The sequence below is a fragment of the Alosa alosa genome, chromosome 11 (assembly GCF_017589495.1).
Source record: "Alosa alosa isolate M-15738 ecotype Scorff River chromosome 11, AALO_Geno_1.1, whole genome shotgun sequence".
NCBI lineage: Eukaryota > Metazoa > Chordata > Actinopteri > Clupeiformes > Clupeidae > Alosa > Alosa alosa.
This window is the reverse complement of record NC_063199.1, coordinates 5,657,904-5,679,718: the sequence shown is the minus strand read 5'-3', so window position 1 is coordinate 5,679,718 and position 21,815 is coordinate 5,657,904. Positions and strand designations below refer to the sequence as shown.

Genomic DNA, 21,815 nt, shown 5'->3' with positions numbered 1-21,815 from the left:
GGCATCAATAATATACTAACATACATCAAAATATATCAAATTTGTGAAACACAAAAATAGACGTGTCAAATCCAAATATATATTATTTCTCATTGTATATGCCTGGAGACTGAAGATGCATCTGATGTCCAGTGTTTTTTTTTTTCAAGCATATCTATCTAAGTGTTGAATAGAATGGACCGAATAGACTGTGAGGGGAGAGAGAGGACAGAGCAAAAAAACAGCAGAGAGATCTTGAGATAAAAAATTTGAGGACATTAAGGACTCTCACTCTATCCCCTCACGTACACCAACAGGTTTTTATCATTTTTTGCAGCCAAGGCTTCCTCGCCACTGGACATCTGTTCTGTGCAACGTCGAGGGAACACAGGAGTGTGGCTACAGTGAATTTGTACGAGGCACAGCTCACAGATAGAGAAATAGCACTAAGACCTTCACCCACACCAAGACTCTGCACTGATAGAGGTTGCCACTTGTAAGAACATCATACTGACAAATGACACATTTTACAACAGCTAACATACCTGAACCTCTGTTTTCACGGTACAGCAATAATATTACAGTTGCCAACAAGATCTCACTGCTCTGAAAATGAGCAATACCTTTCCTGAGATGCCATACACAGAAAAACAAATAAACAAACAATGAAAGATTCATTTTAGAATAGGATCGCACTATTCTCAAAACTGTACCCAAGAAATAACATTAAATACCAAGACATAACATTATATGCTATAATTATATCTGAAAATATGCAGCATTGTTATGCATCCCCACAGGGACTTAAAGTGAGGTAGGCGAATTGCCAGTTAATCTGTTAATCTGTCAATAATGTTAATGTGTCCCTCGAATCCTGAACTCCGGAGATAGGGAGATGAGACGGCAGAAATGTAGTGCTGCCAGTAAACATAAAGGAATTCCTCTATAAATTGTTTGCATTCATTTGCATCACTAATGCACCAAACGTTTGTATCTTGCTTGCATGCTCGCAGCAACAGGAAATATATTCTGATTTGAAGTAGTCAGTGGAGGTGATGGCATTTTATGTGCTATATACGTTGGGGTCACAAAAGTGCAGCTGTTCTTCAGGAGTTAGAGGAAAGATTGATTTTTCCCCTTGTTTTTTTTATTTTACTTGGACTTGTACAAATGTACAAATGAAGTGCTTGACAGGAACTACCGTCTGAGAGTGTGCAAGCTATACTGCTGAAGGTGGACGGAAACTTGAAGTTGAAACTTGGCCCCTGCACATCACGACAGGAAACCCCTTGAAGCCAGGGATGGATTACTGCACGGGCCTACCGGGGCCAGGCCCAGGGGCCCAAGGGGTCACGGGGCCCTGAAGCCCAAGCCATTGCATGGAATCATTGCCTCAATATCAACAAATCAGGATATAGGCTATGAATCTGATTGAATTTAGTATTGGCCATCCCCAAAATGCACCAGAATACAGGAAATCACATCAAACAAATTAAACAATTTCTGGGGGAGGACCCCCAAACCCCCCCTCCCACATATGCGACAATTAGTGGGGGGCTCTTAATACATCTGGGCCCAGGGGCCTGAAAGTTCATAATCCGTCCATGCTTGAAGCATACTGACACTAACGACAACAGTAGCAATGCTTACATTCTCTTTTTTACAAAAAGCAGCCTGATCCATTTTTTGAATAACAATAGTCAATTTGGACAATTTGATCATACTCAGTTTATCCCAGTTATTCCATTTTCCACAGTCTAGGACACAACACTAAATATGTATGAAAATATTCTCGGAGATTGTTTCTCCTCAAACGAAAGGGCCAAGGTCGCATTCATCATATCCCACTCTCTGGACTTCAACAGTTTGGATCTCCTAGGTCTGTGTCTGCAGTGAGACAATTGTTAGGTGGTTCCTGTGTCTTGCACTGTTGACGCTCTATGCTCTGAGGTCGGCTGCCAGTCTGACTGTTCTGAGCGAGCTTCTTCATGCGGAAAGGCGATGGTGAGCACTTAAACGAGCCGGTCATCATTGAGTTGTTATCAGACTCATTCAGCGCCACCGCTTCATGGCAATATCGCTTCAGTCTCTTGCGGAAGTGGATTGTGAACAAGCCGTATGTGATTGGGTCCAAGCAAGCGTTGAATAGGCCGAATATGAAGAGGATGTGAGTCATTGAGTGGGACACGGTCTCCTCCAAGTCGTCAGGGAAGAACCAGTACCATAGGCCCAGTAGATAGTACGGCGTCCAGCAGACGATGAAAGAGGTCACGATGACAATGCTCATCTTTAACGCTCTCATGCGCGCCTTTGGGATGTAGTTGTTGGAACGCCGGAGATTAACCTCTTTGGAGGACACTAAAGAGGAAACAGTGAAATTAAATAATATTTGTTTCATATTTCAGCACTGTAATCACCTCCCAGATATTATATTCTACAATTCACTAAATGAACGTGAAAATTGAAAAGGCACTGAAGCACTGTCACATAAATTAACTGTAGCCCAGTGCATAAAGGGTTAACTTCTAAAAGCCAGCTGGCCAATGAGAGCGCGACCCCTGCGTCTCCACAGCAACCCCAGAACAACTTTTGAATGAAATCAAACGAAAGACACGAACTAACACGAACCAACGAGAATAATCTATCAATAAGAACTCAATAAGAAGAGAAAAGAAACCTGAACGAGAACATAAACCTGACCGGAGGGAAAACGATTGACAGGACTAACGTTAAATCGAATGGATTGAAGGTACATATTTAACTGAAATATCTACAAGATTAGAACAAGACTAAATACATAAATAGTAATGTAGACATAATTATGATCGTAGACATCCAGAAGACAAAACTTCAAACAGAACTGCAACTTTCTGAACTGCCTGTACTGCATCGAATGCTGGCTTCGGTGAGTTCGTTTTTTCCGTTAAAAGTTTATGCTAAGCTAGGTTTGCTACTAGAGCTACTGCTGGTGCAGCACCATAAAAGCCTAGCTTGAACTCCGGTAATGTTTAATAAACCTTTTAACATAGACCAGTTTCATATAATTTATTTATTGATTTAATTTATTTGATGTGACTATTTATTGGATGTTTTGTACTCTGAGACCTGGATACATGATTGTTTCTGGCCTGTATATTTACAGGTCAGGTTTTTTTTATAGTGGATAAAAGATCTGAATTGATGGCGAGCCTCCCAGAATCGAATCTGAACTTCCCTTCACCTTTCATTTCCGCCACACCACTGTGGTAGGACTGTAAGACTGACCCAGACTGACCTTTTGACTATTCCCTGACTTAACCTCCTGATAACTTCTGAATGAACTGAATTAATTGATTGTGACACATTGATCGTTGATATTGATAATACATTTTGTTGAATTGATACACATACATACTATAATACACTGAATATTTATTGTATATATTTTTATTTTCTTGTACCATTGAAAGATCACATTGAATATTTTAGAACTTAGGTAAGATAAGGGTGCACCCGAATATAGAACCGTATATAGAACATCTGATATTGTTATTTATTGCACTGCACTTTGTATTCTATTTATTTCAATCTATTCATTGTACTTATTGTTATTTATACCATTTTATTCATTCACTCCTTTTACTTATTAAATGTCATCATTATTCTAACATAAACTTTAGCTTGTTGCATCCATCTACCTCCAGTAGTCTTATCTAGAAACTTCTGATTCTGGTCCAAGTAACTAGACATAACCTAGAATATAGTAAATTGAGCCGAGTGCTACATAACCACTTAAGCGGTGCTTTTGTATCATTACTGTAAGCATACCATGCTGCAACTAATTGATTCCATTTTTTATTCCACCCTGATGTAGCTTCAACTTACTGTTTCCTTTTGCTATTCGCCATATTTCCCGCAGGATGCGTGTGTAGCAGACAATCATGATGACCAGGGGAAGGAGGAAGAGACACACAAACGTGAACATGTTGTAGAGAGTTTCCTCCCAGTGTTGGAGGAAGCTGCCCCGGGTTGTACACTGTGTGAAGTTTGCCGGGAAGGTGATGGTGACGCTGTGAAAGATGAACATCTGTTGGGAAACACAGCAGTCATGACTATCTTATCACCCACTCATTTCTGAACCACACATTTTAAAAACATGTCTCAATTCCCACAAGTGCATAGACTCCATAAAGTGCATGAAACTACATGAAAGCATTTAGGATGGTAAATACATGTACACCAAGGTCATTTTTGCTCTCCATAAAAACGCAATTGGCAGTAGATGATTATTAATGTGTTTCTACAGATAGAGCACTAGCACACAAGTCATTACTATTTTAAGGTTCTGCTCTCCGAGTATGTGTGAGTACTGTCAGGTCAGCTATGCAGTACTCACTCTTTGTTGATAAGAACAGACATCAGCATGAACATGATTACCAGGGTGGTATTACTGTGACAATTGTGTTTCTGACAAGAGACTGAGAGTGAATCATGGATGTCACAGTTGCCTTTGCATCCCTCTGGGTAAGGAGTCACTGGGTCATCCCATCAGAGAGATAAAAATGACTATGAACAGATCCACTAATTAGAGATGCAATGTTGCAAACCAGAGATGCAAACCATATATGAATACAAATAAGAAAAATAACAGCAATGGCAATAAACAGCAATGGCAATAAAGTCATTTGACAGTTAAAGGTGCAGCCTTTGACTTACTTGTAAATCAGCTGCAAAATAAATCCATGTGAAATGTAACATAAATACAACAATATAAAAACACATATATAGCCTCTGGAAGTCCAATTATTCAGTAGGCCTATTCTATTTTTTTTTTTTCAAAAAGGCTACTTTGAAAGGAATATTGGTAGTCGTAAAAGGAGACTGCTCCTAGTATGATCATAATAAGATGAAAAGATGCCTTCTACACTCCTGTTCTCTATTTACGAACACCTTAAGGCAGATTTCCCGACAGCATTTATGTTAAAAACCAACATGTGTAATGTATAGAAGACAGACTGCCATACACAATACTTCGATTTAATCTACCACAAATCAGAAAAAGTTGGGACGTTGTGTAAATTGTGAATAAAATCAGAATGTAATAATCTGCAAATCTCTTGAACTCATATTTAGTTTCAAAAAGGACATAGACAACATATCAAATGTTTAAAATGACAAATTTGACCATTTCATGGAAAAAATATGTTAATTTTGAATTTGATATCAGCAACAAGTTTCCGAAAAGTGCTAACAAAATGCTGGAAAAGATGTGTAATGATAAAGAAAACAAAAGGAGGAATGTTTCACAACTAATTAGAGCATCCCAGAGAGGCAGGGTCTCTTAAGATGTACAGTAGGGGTATTCATCCCTCTGCGTAAACCTGTGTGCACAAATGATGAAACAATGTAATTTGAATGCTTCTTAACATGAAATTGTGAAGTATTTGGGGAGTTCATCATCTATAGAACATAATATTATTAAAACATTCAGAAAATCCAGAGAAATCTTTGCGAACAAGGGAAAGAGCTAAAAAATAAATTGGATGGCCATTATTTTTATAAAACATGGACTCATCTGGGCTAAAGAGGATAAGACATATCCAAGCATCCAACTCCAACTTGTTTTGGTCCTCAATTCGAAACCCAACATCTATGACGGTGTAGAGGTGCAGTTCCTACAACATGGGCATTTTGCACATCTGGCAGGGCACAATCAATTCGGAATGATGTATACAGGTTTTCAGCAACATATACTGCCATCCAGGCAATGCTTTTTTCCAGGGAAGACCTTGAATATTCAGGAGAACAATGCCAAAATGAATTCTGCACATATTTAAACAGTATTTCTCCATAGAGGAAGAGACCAGGTGCTAAAATGGCCTGTCTGCAGCCCAGACCTGTCAAATTAGGTCCATCATGGAATGGAATATCGGGCAGCAATGGGATAACATTTAATTCTCAAAACTCTAGCAACTGGTCTTCTCAGTTCCTAAACATTTACAGAATTGTGTTAAATGAAGAGGTAAAGCAGCACAGTGGTAAACATTCCCTGTCCCAACTTTTTTTTAAACATGTTGCTAACATGAAATTGAAAATTATCATATATTTTCCATGAAATAGTCAACATTTTCATTTTCAACATTTGACTTGTATATTATCACATTCCGTTTTCATTTGCATTTTACACAACGTCCCAACTTTTTCTGATTTGGTGTTGTACATGCTGTGGAAGAATGCACAAATCTCAGATATAAAAAATAATTGGCTATATGTTTGGGATGTTTCCATGTATATATACTTTTTGACAGTCTCCCATTGCACAATAATGTTTAAAATCCCACCCATTTCATTTTTGTTCCTTATAATGCAATGCTTTCTGTTATGGACGTAATTTAAAACATAACGATCAGACACCATTAGTGACATCCAAAGGTTAATTACAGGATGTCCTCAGTATACAATAACTTGAAGAGAACAAGTGTGCAGGACAAATCACCTGCCAACATTGATTAATAAATCTGAATTGATGGCACATGCCCAGAACTCAACAGATAATTCTAAAATAATATGACCACATGTACTAGAAAATAAAGCAGGCTTCCCTATTTCTGTCCATCCCCTATACACCTTGCACTGTAGATCACAAGTGCTCCATGCTCTCCCTTTGTTAAGCCTTTGTTACTTATTAGTTAATGCTTTGTTCATCATTAGTAATTTCTAATTTATCATCAGTAAAGCATTTGTCCACACAGTTATAAATAGTTTGTTCATAGTACTGTAAATAAGCCTATATCTTAAATATGTTTATTACACGGCTCTTCACAAGGCAAGTAGAACGCTCCATTGGCTTGAATGGGATTTCCCAAATTCTACGGTAAAATATTGTCATGTAATTACCGCTGCAATCATATAATTACTGCTGTCAATGACAACGGGTTTTGTACTTCTGATACGTCTTTCATATCACTACGCAAGGACTGGAACAAAGATCCTTGATTACTAGCAAGATAGAGCAACGTAATTCGTTACTGTGGGAGCAAAACGGGACAGTTCTGGTCTGCATAAGTGGGAGTGTCACCTTACATCACTAAATAAACTTTCTCTCTTAATAAGCAATAAGAACAGATAAACCTTATTGTGTTCACAGTATTATTGTCTATAATCATGTATGATACCAATGAATCATTCTTTAGGACATGATATGAATAATTATGACCGCCCACAGCCTGTGGCGGTCATATATAGGTTTAGTCAGATTTTTTTTTTTTTTTTTTTTTTTTCGATGCCCAAATTTCCGTCAATGATTCCCGGGACACTGAAAGACCGGGGTACACGAAACTTGGTGGACATGTAACCCCACATGGATAGCATGGAACCATCGTTTTCGTTTTGATCTGTAGCCCCTCCGCTGAATTGGACCCCGAAAAGGAGGGTAGGGCAGACAGAGTTTTCTGTGAATATCTCGAAAACCGTAGGGTTTAGGAGGACCATTTTTTTTTTTTTTTTGATCTCAAGGGGCCATGTCAACCCATTCCATAACCACTCATTTCATGTATAGCGCCACCTAGTTAAACACAAAAAGTAAAAATGAGGTGGTGTAATTGAAGGTATCTGTGACCTAACATAGTCAAAACTGCACAAAATTGGAAGTGTAGGATCATTATGACACCCTATGTATGCACGCCAAGTTTTGTGGAATTCCGTTCATGGGGGGCCACACAATAAATTAATTTATGTTACTATACACCAACTGGCCTGTAGGTGGCCGGAGACAGTTTTCTGTGAATATCTCGAGAACCGTAGGGCCTAGGAGGTCCACCTTTTTTTTGTATGTTGGTCTTAAGGGGGCATGTCAACCCATCCCATTACCACTTATTTCATGTATAGCGCCACCTAGTTAAAAATTAAAAAGCAAAAATGAGGTGTTTTCATCTCAATATCTCTGGCTGACAAGGTCAAAACTGCACAAAATTAAAAGAGTAGGATCATTATGACACCCTCTGAATGCATGCCAAGTTTTGTGTACTTTCGTTCATGGGGGGCCTTACAATAAAATAATTTATGTGTACATTTAGTGACGCATTACACCAACAAGGATTCCGGGACACTGAAAGACCGGGGTACACAAAACTTGGTGAGCATGTACCCCCACATGGATAGCATGGAACCGTCATTTTTCGTTTTCATCTGCAGCCCCCGCTGGACTGGACCCCGAAAGGAGGGTAGGGCAGACACAGTTCTCTTTGAATCTTTTATGGTATGTTGGTCTCAAGGGCCCACATCAACCTGGCTCATAATCACTCATTTGTGATTTGCCCCCGGTAAAAAAAATGAAAATCAGTAGGATTAAAAGAAAGCCAAAATAAATATTCATCATCATCATCATGGCTGCATTTTTCAGTATTGGCGAGAAGTAGTCGTTTGTCCACTAGATGGCATCGTTGCAGTAAGGCGTAATTTTGTTGGAAGTTAAAAGTGGGTTGGAAAAACAATGGACGCTTCATACAAGGACTGTAATTTACCGCAGTTTAACATCTAATAAGGATAGGACGATGTTCACATGAAGTGTAATTCCCATTTCTTCTTGAAGCCGAAATAAATCTAAGGATGTTTTCGGACATGCTTGGTTTTACTGCAGGAATGCGTTAATCTTGTAATATCAATAAGGACCTAGGTAATGTTACCGTTAGCGTTGGTTGAGTGATGGAGGCATTTGATTGATTGCATTTGTAGAAAACTATAAATGCGGTTATACCAAACAAATTGATAGCAGCACTGTTTGTATCTTTTCGACTGTCATTTATTGCACGTGCTACAAAATCATTCTGTGCAATGGAAGATTTACCAACGTTACACCCGGTCTGATACAGTTTTGCCTATACATGCGTGAGACTGAGCGCCTGTTTATTTTGTTTTAAGTGCGTGCAGGGTGTGAGAGGGGAATCGATGTGCTTTGATTACAGCTTGGTAGTTGTAGTCTGTGAAATTAAAAAGCACGTGTGTGTGAAGTATCCAAACAATGACACCTTCATTTCATTATGGCTGCTTTAGCAAAACACCTTAAGCTACTGTGTAGTGGGTCCCATTTAGAAGTGGCTACTTCATTCGCTTTCCTTGACTCATGGAGCTGCGTGAATGTTATTACAACTTTTCGCCCGCGATATGACAGTTTAAGTCCGCTTGATACTGTAAGGCGTAAGCCATTGGTTTCAAAGGAGATTTTATTTGTGTAAGCCAGCATAGCCTATTGACAATTTATGTTGTCAATAGGCCTACCTTATAATCCTACCTGTAGCTTAGGGAAGCTAACAACTTTCTATTAGGATCTAGTTTGTTAGTTACCGTTTTTGTCATAACTCCCTGATGCATTTTTGCATTTAGAATAGCCAGAGCGTGTATATCTCAATCGGAAAATTAAACAATATCGGGTGCCTATGGACTAGGCTGGGTGAACCCAGCCTGATCTGCCCGCTATTTATTTTTTTGATTTCTTAAAAGATTGAGCTTGGTCTGATGAAAGCCAGACTAGCCATGGACCTCAGTTAAACAATGCAAGGGAACATGAATCAGCCTATATTTGCACTAACAATAACGGACAAAAGCTTTTCAACTTTGGCCCGTTAAAAATGTGTATGAACAGTCTAGCGGCGCATTTCATCAAGGCCCATTTGGACATGTCAGTTATTTGCACCACTGGTTAGATGTAAAACAGCATTTCGTTTCAGACTAGGCTACTGTTACTTAATTTGTGCATTAACAATAACGTTTCAGACTACTGTTACTTAATTTGTGCATTGACAATAAAGTATTACATGAACTAAAGATGACTAAAATCTTATGTAGAAGAAGAAACATTCACAAAAAATCCATCCATCCAAAATGACCTTTGTTTTTGACCTGTTGTTGGAACTGACAGAGATGTTTTTTTGTTTATAAATACATAAAAATAAATAAATAAATAACATTATGCTGATACCTTTTGCTTTTCCCAAATACAATGTAGCCTACAGGTGTAAGTGACCTTTCATCAATCCAGTTGCAATGGATGAACTGTGATGAACTGCCCTACTTGTGATTGTTTAGAGATTTTAAAGGTTTTATAACAATTCTACATCTTCTTTGGCTATTCTACAATCTATTCACCTTTTCAGCACCAGTAGGGTACTTTCTGTGCAGCCGCACACACACACTCAGGCATGCCAAACAAGCATACACAAAAGTTTCAAGAGTGGGGGATGGAGTAAAATATGGAGACAAATTGAAGTGTGATTTATTTTCGCGGAACGGATGTACAGGACTGAGCGGCGGTCATATTTTGTACCGCTATGCGGTACATCTAGTTTAATTAGTCATGTGAACCGAGCTAGCTAGCTAGCTAACGCTAGCTTAAAATGCTATACAAGTGGATGGGAGTAGCTATGGCAATACAGCTATGCGCTAACAAGTGACTAGTAGTTGAAGGACTTCGCTTAAACTTAATATACTGTTGCAAATTCACTTGAGTATAAACTATTCACTTTAACTAATGTAAGTAATGTTATTCAGCTAGTTGTCATTTCAAAGAAATTACACTTCTCCGTTTAAAATTTTACCTTAGCTAAGAGGATAGCTAGCATGCTAACAACCGGACAGTAACTGGCAGCAGCATGGTCTGATATTAAGTTATTTTATCACAAATTCGAACGCTAAAAAATTGCACTTTTAGGCTTGAAATGATCCCAAACACTTACAGATTATGACAAAAATTTCCAAAAACCCTCAACAAATCCAGAAAGACATAATGACCAATTTATTGGTAAAATTCCACAAGTCTCCATTGACATTAGTGCAGCGAGGGTTTACTCTGGTCTGCATAAAGGGGGATTTTCCCCCCTGCCCCTTGCAATAATCGAACGCGGAAATTGTCGAACGTTTGCGCCTCTCGCTCCGCTTTAACCCTCTCTGACTGGAACTTCATTCAAAAGTGAAAGCAGACGGTTGATCAGCTGTGTTCTAAAGAATGTTTGATTCAAGTTCAGTGTGTGTTGTTGCAAACTATTCGTTTCTCAGCAAATGCCACGATGAATGGTAACAAATAGGCTATGTAGGCTAAAGTCATATTGTGGGGAGTTTATTGTTTCGTTTGGGCAAGTAGCCGTGTAATAAGCGGGATAATGTATAGAACGCCCTTTTAGGAAAATAAGTCCCTTCAGGACACAACTGTGATTGGATCCTGGGTTTTGGGCGTCAATGGGATTCTTTCCAGACGGACTTTCAGAGCCATTTCTAATTTGCTAACAGGTTTGTCTGGGTTCACCTATGCTTGTGCGTCCAAAGACTCTAATTCAGCATGTCAAATTTAAACTTAAAAAATGTATATATCTTTAGTGTAGGCTATTTATTAGATGATATTGGAACAAACAAGAGTGAGATGGTGAAATATGTCAGTTGTAGTGTCCAACAAAGAACAGAATTGGATGTGTGTCTAAATAATGTGCTAGTGATGTAGCAAGTAAAATATAATGAACCTTGTGGAAATTTGTGTGCCACTGGTTTACAACTGACTTACTGGAACTGCTGACCGAAAAATAAAAAGAGAAGGGGAAAAGGACAAAAAACTTTGACAAATCCTATATGACTATGCTGTGCATATCAGCGGCCATGATAAAAAAAACAGTGGTAATGCATAATATCTCCATAAATCTCCATAGCCTGTAACATTCAGATGTGAATATGTGTAATCTCTGCATACATTTCACATCCCTGCTCAATTATCTCCTCAGGAATCTTAAAACACCCTTGAGTACACTATACTTATATCAGACATTTATAATCAATTACAGGAAATATCTGCTATGAATTAAAGAGATTTGAGAGTTGAGATTCAAGCAAAAATGTTAGCAAAGAAGTAAATCATCAGTGCCTGTATCAGGTAGCTGTTTGAGAAGAAAAAATGCCTTTTTTACAAGTGCCTAATACAGTTCTCTCTGGACATAATTAGAGTTTATTCTCTGTGACCCAACTTGAAACAAGGATTGGAGTGTTTTCAATGTGAAATCAAAAGTCCACATGCATGGTAGTGAGGAGAAGAACACGAATCTTTATTCTCCCTTACCTGTGGGATAGACAGAATCACACTCATGGTCCACGCAATGATCAACATGATTTTGTTCTTCCTCTTGGCCTCACTGATAGCCAGTGGGTTCAGGATGGCAGATTGTCGGTCGAGGCTGATGACAACAGTGACAAAGGCGCAGGAGTACATTGCGACAAGTTTCATGAACATGAGGAACCGACAGGCCACGTCCCCAGCCAGCCACTGGACAGTGATGTTCCACACTGCGTCGACAGGCATCACGATGAATGTCACCAGCAGATCCGCCACAGTAAGATTTATAATGAGGATTCGTACATGAGACCTCCGCTTGTTGTTGGTACTAGCCTCCCACAGCACGGCGAGATTACAGACTGCCGACACCGCGCACAAAGTAAAGGTAGTTATCACTCTGATTTTGGCTGCAGTGGAAAAAGTAGGCAACCGGAGAAAGTGATCTGGCACTGCGCTTCTGTTGCACAGCGGGGATTCACAGCTTGTGTTCTGCACAAGCTGGTCAAACATGACTGTGGAGATGTTAGTACAATTGTCATTCATATCTGATGTGAAGGTGACAGAAGTGTTGGAAGATCCGTCTCCATTCGAGCAAAAGCTCGTTTATTCGACTAAAAATGAATGTCACTTTTTGAAGACATATTTTCCGACATCTGTGAGGGGTTATAAACCATCTATAGAAATAAAAAATGAGAATGAGCACAGATATTGAATATTTATATGGAATTTGTATTTGTTTGACTTTTAAGATGAAGCCTTGATAATGTAATCGACGTTCAAAATACTGACTAGGCTAAAATCACACTAGACGCATACTAAATTATCCTCATCATATAATATTTTCGCTGGATATTTTCCGAGAACAACACTCTTTCCTGCCAGTCCGGAAAACATAGACTGTAAATGGGCAATTCAATCGACGATACAGCATGATGGCATGTGAAACTGATTGTTATGCGAGACAAGTCCATCACTACACAAAATCTCAACATGCTATAGATGAATTCATATAAGGCTAAACTGAGATGCTTGTAGGCAACTCATCTCTGAAGTATACTTAGTAAAATAGTTTAGGAAACTACGGAAAACATAAGATACCTAGTTGAAACCTGCCAAATAGACCATAAAATAGACCAAACAGTCTATAGCCTACCATTGTCGTGTGTCCTGTAGAGTGTAGACAATTTCATGTTTATGTGATAATCCGTGTTAAAGTAGGCTATCCAATCGATCAACAAGAACAACAACAAAAGTAAAAGAAACGAAAATCTTCAAAACGCAGTTGCATATTCGATTCGATCACTGAGCCACTACAGGTAAAGCAAGGTGCAGCAAGGATGTAGCCTAACTCTTTCAGCTCAAATATCCGATCCCTCATCTAAGTAGTCTACCCTTGAACGTCAGAGAACGTCACACGCCCCCTACACAACCCACGACTGACTGCTCTGTCTTTCTCATACCTCTTAGCATGATGTGGTCATGATGTGGCCTTAGCCTGTAATGATGAATGAAGGCATAATGACCCCTTGTCAATTGATAATCAGAGTTAATTGCTAAAATGAGTAGCCTAATGTGGAGTGGGCTTCAACATGATAATGTAGGCTAATTGGCTTAGGCAGAGTGTCTGAGAAGACATGCAAAGATGAGTTGCAAGCATCTCAGTTTTAGCCTTATGATTATCTTTCCTTTCTTGTTTGCTCTGTTTCATTTACTGTAACCCACTTTATGTTGGTGTTAGCCAGGCCTCTCTCTCGCTCTTAATAATAATAATAATAATAATAATAATAATACGTTTATTTTATATAGCGCCTTTCTCAAACCCAAGGTCGCTTTACATAGTAGGAAGGCAGGGAAACACAATAACAAACAAACAAAACAATACAACAAAGACAAGTTATCTGTAGGAACTATGTGTTGGGTGTGGAGGAGAAGTGATCATTAAACAGAAAGGTCTTGCGATGTGCTTTGAAGAAAGGAAGAGAAGGACAGACACAAAGAGGTTGGGGGAGGGAGTTCCAGAGTTTGGGGGCCAAAGCACTGAAGGACCTGCCACCCAGGGTGGAGAGTCTGGAGCGGGTGATAGCCAAGAGGTTCCAGAGTTTAGGGGCCAAAGCACTGAAGGACATATTTTAGAATGGAACTGTCTCTGCCAGATCTTTCTCTCTCTAGCCATCAGTCATACTACCTGCTAGTCTAGCTAGCCTGTCAGACTGGCAGTCATACCATCATTTCCTTGTCAGTTACCCACATTGTACCAACATTTGTATCCCTTTCTGTTATCAAAATGTTACTCGTTGACAACCTGTAATTCAGCAAGGTAGGTGTACAGCATGAAGGTCTGTCACAATCACGACGTTATAGTACAGCAGCTAAGGCCAGATTTTTACCTGAATCGTTCAGTTTTTGCAGAAAGCACAAAACTTGGTACAGTTATAGTACTACCCCTAGTGATCAAAAATTGAAATGGACCCCAACACATAGCGCCCCCTAGTGGCCCCTATCTTGACTTCAAATATGGCCACCAAAATATGCCCTTTTTTCTACATTTATAATGCTATGCTGCTTTTAACACATAATATGACGTGTCTATAGCCATCTTTCAGCATTATGAAATACATAAAGTGACAATCATGCATAATTAAAATGGAAGACATGTTGGATTTTAAGGAAGTAGCCATAAATTCTGACATTGAGTCAAAAACTGTGGTGCATTTAGGCCATGTCTGAAGTTTTGACTGTGTGACTAAACCCTGCACTTGCCTGGGCTCAATCCTTCTAATCTAACATATGCTGCCTTTTGGGAAATTAGCTATTTTGTCTTCTATCCTAGACTTAGATAAATTAGTTCATACACCCAGTCAGAGTTAGATAAATTAGTGCATAACCCAGTCCAACACATCCCACTGTTAGCTCCCTTCTGACACATTAGGACTAGTGAACCAGCACTCTGGGGTTTTAGGACACTGGCTAGTGCATTCAGGGCCCAGTCCTTGGGTGCTTCGTGGTGGAAACACCAAAAGCTCAAGACAGGTAAAGTTGAGTATCGTCCGCATAGCAGTGATAATCAAATTCATGGGAGTGAATGGTCTCACCCAAGGAAGTGGTGTAAATAGAGAAAAGTAGGGACCCACAGTCATGTGACTGTGATACCTGTCCCTGCCAAGACATGCTGAAAGAATGCCCTTTAAGGTAGGATTTAAACCAGTCAAGGGCTTTCCTAGAAATCCAAGTTCAGATAGTGTAGAAAAGAGAATGTCATGGTTAACAGTATCGAAGGCTGCACATAAGCCTAGTAGAATGAATACTAATGACTTAGCAACTTAGATGAGGACTTAGCTACTCTCAATGCTTCGGTCACAGACAGAAAAGCAGTTTCAGTAGAATGACTCTTGAAAACAGACTGCATAGGGTCTAGTAGGTTGTTCTGATATAGTAAGTCCAAGACTTGCTTGAAGACCACTTTCTCCAGAAACAAGAAAGGAAGAAGAGAGATAGGTCTGTAAAAACAGGAATGGTTTTAGAGGTGGTGGCAAATGATACATTTTCCATCTTTATCCTTCTTGACTGATTTTTCACTAGTTTCACATTTGGCTAGGGTCAGTGTCCAACTCCTCCAGAATGGCACACCAATACGTTCCATTGCCAGAAGGATTGCTGTGTCTCCCAGGCAGCGCAGTCTCAATATTCTAGGAGACAGTTGCTCTAGGAGAGCTTGGCAGGATGGTAGAGGGTCTTTAACCCAGCAGCAGGACCAGTATCTGCTCCTTTGTGAAACAACAAACAGTAGGAGCCCTACAAAATGACCTCTCCAGGCCGCTGGTGTGAATGTCTCTGACCACACTGTCAGAAACAGACTTCATGAAGGTGGCCTGAGGGCCGATGGCCTCTGGAAGGACCTATGCTCACTGCCCAGCACCGTGCAGCATAATTGGTATTTTCCATAGAATACAAAATTGGTAGGTTCGCCACTGACGCCCTGTGCTTTTCTCAAATGAGACCAGGTTCACCCTGAGCACATCTGACGTCTGAAGATGTCTTGGAGAATGTAATGCTGCCTGCAACATCATTCAGGTTTGGTGTGGGCCAGTGATGGTCTGAGGAGGGATATCCTTGGAAGGACGCACAGACCTCGGCACCCTCACTGCTCTTAGGCATCAGGATGAAAACTTCAGACCAATTGTCTGACTCTATTGGTGCAGTGGGCCCTGGGTTCCTCCTGGTGCACAACAATGGCTGGACACATGTGCAGGCAGTTCCTGGAAGATGAAGGCATTGATACAACAATGGCTGGACACATGTGCAGGCAGTTCCTGGAAGATGAAGGCATTGACTGTTCCCCCACACTCCCCTGACTTAAATCCTATTGAACACCTCTGGGACATTATGTTTTTGTCCATCCAACACCGCCAGGTTGCACCACATGATGGCCATGTCCACATCTGGGAGCAGGACACCATCTGCCGTTTCATTAGGAGCATGCCCCGACGCCATCTATCATGTCAGTGCCGTACGAACTACTGAGTACCATCATGAGTTGCTGCAATGAAATTCAAGCAAAATGGACTAGCTTGCCACATCATTTTTTCACTTAGATTTCCGGGGTCCTCTGATAATTTTCATTCCCAAATAACGAAGTGGCATCCTTTCATTCCTAACATATTACCCAGTCCATATCAGTTTGTATCCTACCTCACAGGACGTATCATGGCTTGGACAGCTGTCTGCACCTCACCCACAGGGGTCTCCCAGGGCTCAGTACTAGGTGCCCTTCTCTTTGCTTGGGACAGATTATCCATTCGCACAGCTTCTCATACCACTGCTATGCAGATGACACACAGCTCTATCTGTTCTTTCCACCTGATGACCCATTGGTCTCGGCACGAATCTCTGATTGCCTCTCAGGCATATCTACATGGATGAAGGCACACCACCTCCAGCTAAACCTACCATAAAACCGAACTGCTGCTCCTCCCAGCTAAACCTACCATACATCATGACATCAACATCAAAATTGACACCCTGTCTGTTGCACCTACCAGGGCTGCAACCAGGGCTGCTCTCGACAACCAACTAACCTTCTCTGATCATGTTGCCTCAGTCGCCTAGTCATGCCGTTTCACACTCACAACATATGGAAAATCACGACTTGTCTCAAGATGCTACCCAACTCACAGTGAAACCCCTTCAGATGATCCAGAATGCGGCGGCGCACCTGGTCTACAACCAACATAAAAGGGCACGTTACCCCACTGCTCATCCAGCTACACTGGCTACCTATGGCCGTCCGTTTCAAATTCATGTCTCTAATGCTTGCCTACAAAGTAGTCTCCAGTTCTGCTCCCACCTACTCGAATGCCCTCATATGGCATATATGCTACCTCCTGACCGTTGCACTCCTCAGATGAACGACGTCTAGCTCTGCCACCGGTACGCTCAGGTCAATCCAAACTTGATGGAAGGCGCTACCAGTTCCTACTAGAGCAGGGGCATCCATCTTAACAACACTCCTAAAGACCCAGCTCTTCAGAGAATATCTCCTCTCGTAGCACTACTTACAACTAGCTAATTCTAGCACTTACCACCTGACTAGAACTGACACTTGACTGTATAAAAACAGCACTCACTGATGCACTTTTTCCTATTGTACTCTACCTTTTTGAATTGTTTTAAATTGTTCTAGAATTGTTGAGAGAATTGTTTTAAAAGCTTTAAACTGTTTACCAGGTTGTAAGTCGCTTTGGCTAAAAATGCGTCAGCCAAATGTAATGTAATGTAGATATCCAGCATAATGTGTTTTTCCCCATTGAGATCTGAAGTGTATGGTTTTTTTTAAAGCAGTGTATAGTAAGAGTTAAGGTTTGCTCCGAAAGAGAAGAAGGTAGAATAAAGAATTTATTGATGATGTAGGTAGTTACTTCCATTGACCAAAATATAGAATAATTGGCTTATTTTCTTGCACATGGTGGCCATATTGGAATCTTACCAGATTATACTTGATGCCTCGTGTATTATAGAGGTTGTCATGTGATAAAATTACAATTTCAGTCATGAATAACAATAGAGCTGGTCTATATTTTCACATTTAGTATCCGCCATATTGGATTTCAAAATGGCCAACATCAGGTTTGCTTGGAATTCATGTCAATAGCCTCATTGACCCTAAAAATTAAGTGTTAGAACTTAAAATACTTTTTTATCTTGTTTAATTTTGAAGTTGTATCAACAATTCTATTAAGAATGGTAGCCATATTTGAAATCAAGATGGCGGCCACTAGGGGGGCGCTATGTGTTGGGGTCCATTTCAATTTTTGATCACTAGGGGTAGTAGTATAACTGTGCCAAGTTTCATGCTTTCTGCAAAAACTGAACGATTCCGGTGCTAAGCCGCTGTACTATTAGTGTTTCTTGGTTGCCTATACAATGGCACTCCAACAGGGGTCCAAACTAATAATATTAAGAAGTGAGTGGGACTCAGACTTCTCCCACCCTGATATAATGTCTCTGATGCCCATTGTAACGTTGAAACAGGCACAATAGTATACATAATATTTTGCCTTATTTTCCAGCAGCTCAATGGCCAAGGGATGGCCAGGCCCAGGGATGGATTACTGCACGGGCCTACCGGGCCCAGGCCCAGGGGCCCATGGGGTCAGGGGGCCCTGAAGCCCAAGCTTTTGCATGGAATCATTGCCTCAATATCAACAAATCAGGATGTAGGCTATGAATCTGATTGAATGTAGTATTGGCCATCCCCAAAATACAGGAAATCACATCAAACAAATTAAAAAAATTCTGGGGGAGGACCCCCAAACCCCCCCTCCCACATATGCGACAATTAGTGGGGGGCCCTTAATACATCTGGGCCCATGGCCAGGCCAATATGCATTATTCAAAGCAAATGAAGTGCACACCAAGGACTGTTTGTGAGGTGCTGGTGTAACCTGCGTTGTGTTGAACCTGCGCGATTCAGCCCTGCACACTCCCGGACTCGAACCCGCGAACAGTAGCACCTCGAATCGGGAGGCGAGCGCGCTAACAATTGAGCCAATAGCCCAGGCTACTGGCTCGCATGCCAGCAGCACTCTTGAGGCGTCGGGGAGTGAGGTTTACCAACGTTCCACAAGCACAGCTAAGCTAGCTGGCATCCGTTACACTGGCCACTAATAAATTAACTACTAGTCAACTAATGCACTCATATCTACCTCCTGAACCAACACCACCAACTCAAACCATCCTAATGCCCATTCTAGACGGCAACCACCGCTAGATAGGCGGTAGATAGGCTAGATAGTCCAGATAGGGACAACACAGTTTGTGTTGTTTCTTTTTTTATATATTTATGTGTTGAAATAACACAACTCGCATTGTTAGGGACAACACACTCGAGTGTACTCGAGTGCAAACATCTCCTCAAAATTTGCTAACTGCCTGTTCCCTGAATATACTGTAAAAAAAATGCTGTCTGGACCATGAAACAAAACAAACTTTTCCAGTCATTCACAGACGAGATGTACGTTCAGGAGAGTTTCAGTTGCACGGGAGGGAGCTAGATGGAGGGGGCGGGAGGGGCGAGCTAGCTCTCTGTTTTATTTGAAAGTTAACAGAAGTGACGTTACTTAACCGATCAAGAAAAACATGGAGCCATTGTTTACTCAACAATATGCACCCAGGGCCCATGCTTAATCTCCATCTCCTGAAAGAAATATATTTCAAGGATTATCATATATAAAATATATATTTGTATGCATCTGTAGGGATGTAATTTTAACTGGATAGAGAATGGAACACATTCCTGAAGACGTACTGCTCATCACAAGTCATCAGAGAAAGTTCATTATATCAGGTTGCATTACTGTAACATACTTTTTTGGTTATCAAAAAATCATGCGAAGAGAGAAATCATTGTATCTCCAAACTCTTAAATTCTAGGTTGTACATAGCACTGAGAGCAACTTATACCTTTAATAAGTACAGTATATGCAAAGCATACTAATAAGACCCATTATGAAGTTTGGGTATACTGTCTGTCAGTACAATGTTCCTGTTGCAAGGTTTGAGTTTGATCTAGTTTAGGCTCAGGGTTGGTGCTATAACCTTTGGGGGAAATGCAATCATTATGACAGTGTAACTGTCAGGAGCTAGATGATTAGATTTCCTGGTACACAAAAGCAAACAGACAAACAGAAAACATTTCAAACAACCTCTATTTTAAAAAAGCATATTTTTGGTGTAGAAGTATTGCTAATTTAAGGAGATAGTAGATGGTGATAGCTCCAGATGTTGTACACAACTTTGAGTCCTAAGATGAATGTCCCCATCCTCTCAGCTAAAAAAACACTCCAAGGATTTACATTCCAGCCCCTGAAAATCCTCTGCAAGCCTCTGAACATATTTGACAAAATATTCAAAGGTTCAAAGCAAGGGTACGATGCCAATGCTGTACTGTTTGTCACAATGCACTGCAAAAAAAAAAAACATTGAACAAACAAAAGAGATATGGAAGCGCATATTCACCTCGGGGGACATTTATGAGTGAAGAGGAGTCAGAGTATTCAGGAGATGACGAGCTGAATCAGACATCAAACAGAATGAAACGTCACTGTAGCCCTCATCTTTCTCACCTTTCCCTCTTGTCAGATGCTGGGGTGGAATGCACAACTCACTGGGTCCTCTGACTGCCTGCTCCAGTGCTCTCTGCACGGAAGGCAGAAAGGCACAGGGATTGTGAGAAGGATTATCGGGCAGATGAAGTAGTGGGCTGCGCTGAGGTGAACAGTTTGTTTGTGCTATTTTTTGTGCTGGAATAGGAGCACACAAAATAACTGACCTGAAACAAACATGTTGATGGCAAAAAAAGAAAGAAAGAAAATAAATAATCTACATACATCATACAACATTTTCAGATATTTGGCAAGAATATTTTTGCTGCCTTAACCATCTCACTGAATGTTTATGCATGACTAGTGAGAGTATTGATATCAGAATTATTATTTTATGTCATGATGTTTCCTATTCCACACATAATGTCCGCATGTACTGCATCATATCTGAATCAAGGGTCAGACATCCGTTTGGAAAAGATCTGCATTCATGGGCGACGGAGGCTTTTTTTTTTAAAGTGGTGGGACATTTGGGGGGGGGGGGGGGGGGGGGGGGTATTCTGCATTGATGCATCCCCTGCGTCAGTAGTTATCTGCTCTGGATTGCCAGATTGGCACCAATCAGGGTCTGATTCAGGTCCACATGTTACATCTGATCAATATCATTTTTTAGATATTTGAAAGGATACTCAAACCCTGATTATTTGCTGTCTCTCCCTTGACGAGTATCATTGTACATAAAACTCAGTTCCTGAGTTTTCAATACCATTGCCTGTCTGGGTCTTCATTAATTTGTGGTTTCAAAATGACAGCTCTTTCACCACTCTCGAAAGGACTGGCTCAAGTCTCGACCTGGCATAATCGAGATCAGAAGTCTCGACCTGGCATAATCGAGATCACATGTCTGGTAGACTACTAGATAGTATTCTCTTTTATCTGTCCACACATGTATCTTTACTACATTTATGTGTTCCAGGTATTTTGATAAAAGTAGTTTGTTCGGAAGACTTGAGCTGACATCTTCAGTAATTCACAACTGACAGAATTAGGGGAAATGTGTGTGCAGCCTGTAATGACCAACTTACTGAGAGCAGCTGTGCCAATGAGTGAACTAAAGACTGGCTTCAAAAGAGATAATTGCAATGATATTTAAAAAAGAAATGCTTTCA

The 21,815-nt window shown here is 40.5% G+C and overlaps 1 protein-coding gene and 1 long non-coding RNA gene across 2 annotated transcripts; one reads left to right on the top strand and one right to left on the bottom strand.

The window, feature by feature from the left end:
• Positions 1 to 1,524: 1,524 nt before the first annotated feature.
• Positions 1,525 to 13,412, bottom strand: gnrhr4 (gonadotropin releasing hormone receptor 4). Its single transcript, XM_048257931.1, has 4 exons — positions 13,200 to 13,412; positions 12,053 to 12,720; positions 3,844 to 4,045; positions 1,525 to 2,337 (listed from the first exon to the last, which is right to left on the bottom strand). Exons 2-4 carry the CDS (start codon positions 12,587 to 12,589, stop codon positions 1,838 to 1,840), a joined length of 1,239 nt encoding a protein of 412 aa, XP_048113888.1. The 5' UTR covers positions 12,590 to 12,720; positions 13,200 to 13,412; the 3' UTR covers positions 1,525 to 1,837.
• LOC125303941 lies at positions 2,572 to 3,172 on the top strand. The gene is made up of 3 exons (XR_007195144.1): positions 2,572 to 2,728; positions 2,811 to 2,884; positions 3,122 to 3,172. It is a non-coding gene; the product is annotated as an uncharacterized LOC125303941 (long non-coding RNA).
• Positions 13,413 to 21,815: the final 8,403 nt, after the last annotated feature.

Excerpts from the sequence above, each read along its gene's own strand:
- gnrhr4 (XM_048257931.1), bottom strand. The coding sequence starts at position 12,589 with ATGAATGACAATTGTACTAACATCTCCACAGTCATGTTTGACCAGCTT. Across the intron at positions 4,046-12,052 it reads TGATTCTGTCTATCCCACAG|ATGTTCATCTTTCACAGCGT; the intron begins GTAAGGGAGAAT and ends GTTTCCCAACAG. Across the intron at positions 2,338-3,843 it reads GCGAATAGCAAAAGGAAACA|TGTCCTCCAAAGAGGTTAAT; the intron begins GTAAGTTGAAGC and ends TTTCCTCTTTAG.